We start from the raw sequence: 8,277 nt of genomic DNA on the forward strand, positions 1-8,277 counted from the left end.
GGTGTGACAGTGGTGTTGCAGTTATGTTAAAAAGGAAGAAACTTATCCTTTAGAGATATAAATTGAAATATTTACAGATGAAGTGATATGATCTCGGATTTGTCTCAAAATATAGGGATGAAGTGGATTGGGGAGATGAATGGGGATTTGGATGAAACAAAACTGGCCATGAGTTGATAATTATTGAGTCTGGGTGATGGGTACATTGGAGTTTATTATACTTCTCTGTCTCCTTGTGTATATATTTAAATGTTTACATAATAAAAAGAAAAAAACAGAAAAAGAGATGAGGTGAACGTAGAGAAAAATGAAGGAACTAAGTATGCACTCTGGAAGGCAATCTAAGACAGTTAAAGGCAGCATGGCATAGCAGAAAAAACTGCTAGTTCTAGTTTAATTCTACTACCTGTGTGATCTTGGCATGATTCCTCTGCACTTGTTTCTTCACCCGTGAGATAAAGCCAGTATATTAGGTAGCGGCTTTCAAGTTTTTAAAACCAAGACCCACAGTAAGAATTATATTTTACACAATAACATAGTATATACACAGACCATTTTCTATATATGTATAGAAAATGTATATGTATATATTATGTATATATATATAATGCATATAGATGCATATAGAAATTTCACTAATACTATTCTATGACTATTATTTTTGCCGCCCTATTTCAAAGTTTGTCTCAGTGCACTAAAATATTATTGCAGTGTCTTGAACGGTGGCCTTAAAAAGATATGTTCATGTCCTAATCTCCAGAACCCAGGACTGTTAGTTTATTTGGAAAAGGGGTTTTTGCAGGTGTAATTAAGGAACTTGAGATAAGATCACCCTGGATTATCTGGGTTGGTCCTAAATCCAATGACATGTGTCCTAAGAGAAATACAGAAGGAGATTTGAGACAGAAGAGGAGGAAGGAAGACAGAGACAAAAAGCAGAAGCTGGAAGATGTAAAGAACGGGTTCTCTCTTGGAGACTCTGGAAGGAGTACAGCTCTGCTGACACACAATTTTGAACTTCTGGCCTCCTGAACCGAGACAATACACTTCTGTTGTTTCAAGCCACCATGTTTGTGGTAGTTTGTTACGGTAGCCTCAGGAAACTAATACAATGACCTACTAAGGTTGAAGTAAATGTCAACTGCTTGAAAACCTTTTCACCTACTTCATGAATTTTTCATTTTTTCCAAACCAAAACATGGAAGAACTGAGAAGAAAGATATTAAGGTTCAGTAATCCAGAGGTCAGATTACACAAGGGGAATGCTACGGCCATCAACAACCGGTCCCACTGGTTTATGAGGCACTGTCCGAGGCTTCCAGGAAAACATGGGGGAAGTAGTCCAGAGGGTTCAGGATGGTCTGGTATGACTCTGGACTAGCTCCATTTGGAAGGTCTGGTCCCTATCCTAACCCCAGAATGACACCATAATGCAACCCTCTCTGACATAAGCTTGTAACTCTGCTTGCCACATAATCAGTGTCCTAATGTCTCCTAGCAGTGGCCCGTGGTAATAACACTGTCTTCAGCGTAAAAATGTGCCTATTTGCAGTCACTGCCTCTACCACCACCACCAGCAGAGCCTGAGCTGAGAGGAAACCACGGTTCTCACTACCCAGACGACCCCTTTCCAATCGTTAAAACATGGTGGATTACTATGAAGTTCTAGGAGTGCAGAGATATGCTTCACCTGAAGACATTAAAAAGGCTTATCGAAAAGTGGCACTTAAATGGCACCCTGATAAAAATCCAGAAAATAAAGAAGAAGCTGAGAGAAAATTCAAAGAAGTAGCTGAGGCATATGAGGTATTATCAAATGATGAAAAACGGGACATTTATGATAAATATGGCAAAGAAGGATTAAATGGTGGAGGCAGGAGTCGTTTTGATGATTCTTCTGAGTATGGCTTCACATTCCGTAAGCCAGATGATATCTTTAAAGAAATTTTTGGTGAAAAGGACTCTTTTTCATTTCATTTCTTTCAAGACTCACTTGAGGAACTTTTAAATAATCCAAGAAGCTCCTATGGAAGCGGAAACAGAGGTACAAGATCCTTTTTCTCTGCATCCAGTGAATACCCAGTGTTTGAGAGATTTTCTTCATATGATACAGGATATACACCATATGGTTCATTGGGCCAAGAGGGCCTTAATTCATTCTCTTCTCTGGCATTTGAGCATAGTGAAATTGGCAACTACGTATCTGTTACAACTTCAGGTAAAATTGTTAATGACAGAAATACTAATACAAAGAGAATTATTGAGAATGATCAAGAAAGAGAAGATGAAGATGATGGTGAGTTGAAATCCTTTCTTTTAAATGGTTTGGCAGATGAAGAGAGCTCTGCAGAAGAATGCAGCTGGAGAAGACAGTCATTCAACAATTATTCACCGAAGTCCTACAGCCCCAAACATGTATCTCAGTATACTTTTGTGGACAATGATGAGCAGGGTATACCTTGGGTCACCAGCAACTGGAATCCCTCTATTTTCTCATCGGGATTCAAAGAAGGTGGTAAGAGGAAAAAAAAGAAGCATAAAGAGGTACAGAAGAAGAAGTCAACCAAAAGGAATCGTTAAACTGACTCTTTAGACACACTATGTTCATATAACATTTGAACACAACTCTTTGTGTGTTTTGGTTAATTAGAGTTTTGTAGATAATATTTGTTTAATACTACAGTAAGATTATATTTTTAACGTTTTAGCAGGATTGTAGACATCTGATGAGTGGCTGTTCGGATTAGGTATGCTAGAAAAAGATGAGTTTGTGGTGACAGTGATGTCAAGAATTTAGAAACCAGCAAAGATTATTTTACTTTTTGTTTCTGAGATAAATGTTTATATACCATAAAATTTTTCTTTAGTAGAGTCTATGATCTATTTTATTTCATTCTTTTGATCTAATTAAAACTACTACAGCAGCTAAAAATGTTATTAAGATACACAGGTTTAGACTACATAATTATTCATGAAATGACTTTTTCCCAAGAGCATTTCACACATGAAGATACTATAATTAAAGTATAAAAGTATTTCATGTTAAAAATAGCTAGACTTATATTTGCACAACCATATTCACAGCAGCACTTATCACAGCAGCTGAGAAGTGGAGCCAATCCAAATGTCAATTTATGGATGAATGGATAAATGAAATATTTATACATATAGGTTTATACACACAGTGGAATATTATTCAGTCTTAAAAAGGGAGAAAGTCCTATCACATGTTACAACATGGATGAACTTTGAGACATTATGCTAAGTAAAATAAGACAGTCTTAGAAAGAAGACAAATAATTTAATTCATAATTCTACTCAAATGAGGTATCTAAAGTCAAATTCATAGAAACAGAAAGTGGAATTGTGGTTACCAGGGGCTAGGGGGAGGGGAGGGAAGTTGTTAATGAATACAGTTTTGAATTTGCAAGATGAAAAAGTTCTGGAGATCTTTTTCACAACTGTTTATTTAAATATGATCAACATGATAAATTTGACGTTACATGTATTTTACTACAATTTTTAAAAAAAAGCCAGACTTACCCTGGATTCCTCAGAGCAATTTGGTTGTATCATGTGTGGTAGGCCATCAATGAATCACACCAGATAAGAAATTTTCTGTTTTCTATTTTCTTTTTGAGTATGTACCCAGGATATACAAATACATTACTCTAAAATACCACCTTTAGCCATCATAATTTAGGGTTATAATGAAAGAAAAATAGATAAGTTATAGATACATCCAATATTAAGCAAGTTGAGCCCAGTGTTTGCATGCATTTGCTTCTCTTAAATGAACTTAGTTTAATTTTAACACAATTACTTCTTAGTTTCCTGCAATTATTGCATTTTCAATGTATATTGCTTTTTTAGCCTATTACTTTTGTTCTTTCATTCATTCAACGGTATTTTTTGAGTACCTACTGTTTGTGAAGTAGTATTCTAGGTACCTGGGATACAAAAACTAACAAATAGCAAAAATCTTAGCTATCAGCTTAAACTGGAGAGAGACAATAAATAGTAAGTAAAATATAATGTTAATCATAGGTGCTGAGGATAGGGAAAAGTGCTAGTTACATCTGATCACAGATCTAAAGGAAATGAAGGAGTTAGTCATGTGGATATCTGGTCAGAGAGTATCAGGCAGTAGCAGGACTAGCAAGTGAAATGTCCCTAAGGCAGGCTGTGTAAGGTATGTTTGGAGGAGACCAGTGTGGCCAATTATGAGAGCAAGTAGACAAAGTAAGAATGGTAACAGGAGATCAGATTATGCAGGGACTGCTAGATTACAGTATGGACTATGTTATAACATGTGAAACAGGAAGCCACTGGAGGCTTTGAGCAGAAGAATGACATAATCTGACATATTTAAACAGGCCTACTCTGGCTGCCATCATTGAAAACAGACTCAAAGAAAGCAGTAGAAGCAGGGAAATCAGGCTATTGCCATAATCCAGGCAAGAGATTGTAGTAGCTTGGTCAGAGTGGTGGAGGTGGTAGTGGTAAAGAATGATCAAATTCTGGATACATTATAAAGGTAGGTTCAAAGAAAATTTGTTGACAGATTGGATGTTGGGTATGACAAGAGTCAGGGTTTTGAGTCTCAGCAAATGAAAGAAGGGAAGTACCATTAATCTGAGATAGAACTGCAGCTGTTAAATTTTGGATATGCTACAGTTGAGATCCCTGAATTTATTAAGCAACAACAAAAAAGAATTTCCTGCATTGACTTGCATCCTGCATGTTCCCTGTCACTGAATTCTTCTTTTAAGCAAAAAGATCTTATTGATCGTATTATTTTAATATTTTATCTTAGAAGTATGATTACTGTAAATTTTAATGTGACCAATAGATGGGAGTAAATAATTTAACAGCATGAAAACCCCATCACCTTTGGCAAAATACAATTCACTGGTATATAGCAATGCAATAAATTTGGAAACCAGAAAAAATTCTAACATCTACTATTTTTAAATGACTGCTATAGTAAAGTGGGAGCTTCTGTTTTGTTTTGATTTTTAGCTGGTAGGTAGGTGGGGAGGAAAGGTCATTTATTCTACAAGAGAGACTGGGGACAATTAGCATTTAAAGCTTATTTGCAGAAAATAAAAGCTTAGAGTATTTTAAAATGCTACTTATATAAAGTGCGATATTTAGTAGAATTTATCTGTTATCACATTTGCGGCACTAATCAGACTTTAAAAATGCAATTTTTCAACACAAAAGCAAAAAACCAGTGTCTTTGAAAATTTGAGAATGCAATGCCATGCCTTCCAGCCCATTTTTTATGTCTATTCTTAACAGGTAATTAAAAATTCAGATTTAATCTACTCAATAGTTTAAAATTATTCAATTGTTTCCTCTTGCCTAGCGGAAAAAGCTCAATGTTTCTTAACATAATATACAAGGCCCTCTGTGAGCCAGCCACCAGCTTTCTTCCCAGTTTTATTTTCTATCACCTCTTCTTACACATCTCATGCTTGAGCCCAATGTTTTCCAAAATGTGTTCCAAGGGATATCAGTTCAAGACTCACCACAAAACAAGGGCTCCATGGTCAAATATGTTACATATGAATGTCAAATACATTTCCCTCTTAGAGACTTAGGATTAGTCTACTTTGAGCACTATGAAATGTATCATTCCTATACTTATTTGACCACAGAACCCTTTTGGTGTAACACCTATTAACATGCCCAGCAACATATTTCAAAAAAGCTCCTCCAGGCTTACTAATGATTGCAAAGTCTTGCACAGTCATTCTGTTTCAGACTTCTGCGACTTTGCGTATGTCCTCTCTGCCAGGATGGCTCTTTTACTCTAGTTTGCTTGGTGAAGGCCTTTTTTCCAAGTCTCAAATCAAATATCTCCTAATCTTTAAAGACATGCACACATTTCCTCCTTGCCCATTTCTGCACCCAGAAAGTATCTGTCACTTTGTCCTTCTCCCCACAAGTCTGTTATATTATAAAAATTTGCTTTTTTGTCCATTTCCCATGATGGTAGAAACTTTGTGTGCTTAGTGCTCAACGCTAAGTAAATTAACTGCAAACAGGCTTTTAAAAATTATTTTCCACTTATTCTTTAATATTTTTAATGTTTCCTCATCTCACAATTATATTTATCTTAAATGATTTCATCTTTTAAAATATAATTTATGTATTATTGTTTTATTAAGCTTTTCCTCAGATGACTAGATGGTGTGAATATTTCAATTAATGAAAACAAACTCTTAATTAGCTAGTCAAAGCTTTTTACTTTAGGAATGCATGATTTTCACAGAAGAGAAAGTTACCTATGGTACTCAATACTCTGCACCTAGAGGATTTCTAAAGAAGGGCAACCAGGAGCCACAGACATTCAAAGTTCTATTTATGAGCACCTAAAGACAGTGGAATTTTCAAATTCTAAAACTTGGTAAAATTCCAGAATAACATATATACAACCCATTACTGCTTTTCTTGAGCTCCCATCTCACTTCAGTCAACCTTCTAGTACCATCCTTTGTCATATTCTCATTTCTCTGTTGTTTCTCTATCATCTGACTAAACTATGAGCAACTCCCGGGTGGTGGAGATTCATTCTCAATACCTACTAAATCAAAAGTTACTGAGTGAAGATACATTCTTTCTGGCTCAATAAAAAGTTCCAAAAGGACTCTACTAAGTCAGAGTAAGACCTAACAGAAGTATAATAGAAAAAGGACTAGATGGCAATCAGACAACTAACATTCCTGACTTGCTACTTGTGACATTGTGTTAGTTTCAGTTCCCCATCAGTAAAGTATTTGCTCTAACTTACTGGACCTGTGAAGATCCAAGGAGAGCATTCATTCGTTCAGAAAGACTAGATATGTATTTATGATGTTAATCTAAGAAGTATAGTTAAATTTACTTATTCCATTGAGGCAAAATGAAGCACAATGAATAACATTTTTCAAAGATCTTGGTGTGTATAATCCAGTACCTAGTCCTAAACCTTGATTAATCAGGTTTTACACAAAGCCTCAATAAATACAGGGAAAAAAAAAAGTCACAAGCGAATAATGGTTCCAATACTAAATCATAAGTTGTGGCCTCTGTGATTAAGGTTGACTAACTGCACATCTATTCACCTACTCCCACGCAGAGGGACAGCTTTCTGCAGCTTAACTATTAGAAGCAAAGAGCAAGTTCTGTGCATTGGACAATGATTACTTTTTATTTTTATTTTTTAGAGTAAGGAGTGAGTCTTATTATAATTACCATTCCATGTTCAATAAATTCAAGAACACTGACAAAAAAGAAACATACGCCAAGACATAGCTTTGATGTCAAATACAATGTGCTCTGGTTCACACATTGTTCACATCTTGGCCCAAAAAGCTAAAATATGATCCAATGACAGATCTGCCTGAAAGGTAGATGATTCAGCGTTCACTGATCAAGCTTCATACTCATCAGATTAACTGCTCGCGACAGAGTTCACCCTAAAAAAACGATCCCCCATACTCCTGGACTACTCCACAAGCAGGGCTTTCAGACAGAAAAAGCCTCAGGAGCATTTCCAAACATTACCTCTTCTGAGAGGAACTACTCAAAAGATTTGTATTACTAAACATGTTTCTTGTACATTCTGGAGCCAGCTCTCATGTGAAGTCTTTGAGAACACGAAAATACCATTTTAGGTTAACCTAACAGAAACAAGAACTACTTGATGTGAGAGACTCTGTCACCTGAGCAAGTGTGAAAACTGACACAACTTCCACGAGTCCGAGTTATTTTGAAGACAGCCCCTCTTGGAAGATAGCACACACTTTTCTCTCTGCAGTGATTTCGACCTCCCAGAATACCTCAACGACAGAGAGAACACAGGGCCCACTCTGTTTCAGGAGCAGCCGGTAGAGAAGAAATCCGAGGAGCACACAGGTTTGGGAGTGGAGGCCCCAGCAGAAGGGTCCGTCGAACCAGGGATCGCCTGAGACCAACTTGGATCCCCCTGGTGCGCCTCAGAAGGGACACTGTGGGAGGTGAGTCTAACCTGAGAGGCTGCGGGCGCTTGCTACGGCGGGAAGAAGCTTAGTTGTTGAGAGTAACCAAGGCATGACTGCCACGCTCACGCGTCAGGGAGAAAAACAGAAAAACAGTCGGAGAAGCTGCCGCCCGCAGGGATGCGTCGTCAGGAAACCCAGCCGAGAGTCCTCCCCTTCCGGCCGGCGCCGCTTGCGGGGCTTTCCTCCCGTGGCGGCGCAGAGTGTTGACGTCACGCCCGCGGCTGCGACCACTGCTCCAGCCTGAGGG

General features: G+C 37.4%; 2 protein-coding genes across 5 annotated transcripts in view; one reads left to right on the forward strand and one right to left on the reverse strand.

Annotated features, from left to right (window-relative positions):
• The window catches only part of XPNPEP3 (X-prolyl aminopeptidase 3), a 46,578-nt gene extending 38,341 nt beyond the window's left edge, over positions 1-8,237 (reverse strand). For 2 of the 4 annotated variants that reach the window (XM_010983532.3, XM_064491416.1), the window contains exon 1: positions 7,713-8,237. Coding sequence is in view for 1 of the 4 variants with exons in the window: in XM_010983530.3 (XP_010981832.3) it covers positions 8,018-8,081 (64 nt within the window). In the remaining 3 variants the exon portion in view is untranslated. The remainder of the gene's footprint in view (positions 1-7,712) is intronic. The other 2 variants (XM_010983530.3, XM_064491417.1) reach the window with 2 other exon arrangements.
• Positions 1,551-2,625, forward strand: DNAJB7 (DnaJ heat shock protein family (Hsp40) member B7). The gene has a single exon (XM_010983529.3). It carries the CDS (start codon positions 1,645-1,647, stop codon positions 2,578-2,580), a length of 936 nt encoding a protein of 311 aa, XP_010981831.3. The 5' UTR covers positions 1,551-1,644; the 3' UTR covers positions 2,581-2,625.
• Positions 8,238-8,277: the final 40 nt, after the last annotated feature.

Source organism: Camelus dromedarius, chromosome 11 (assembly GCF_036321535.1).
Source record: "Camelus dromedarius isolate mCamDro1 chromosome 11, mCamDro1.pat, whole genome shotgun sequence".
Classification (NCBI taxonomy): Eukaryota; Metazoa; Chordata; class Mammalia; order Artiodactyla; family Camelidae; genus Camelus; species Camelus dromedarius.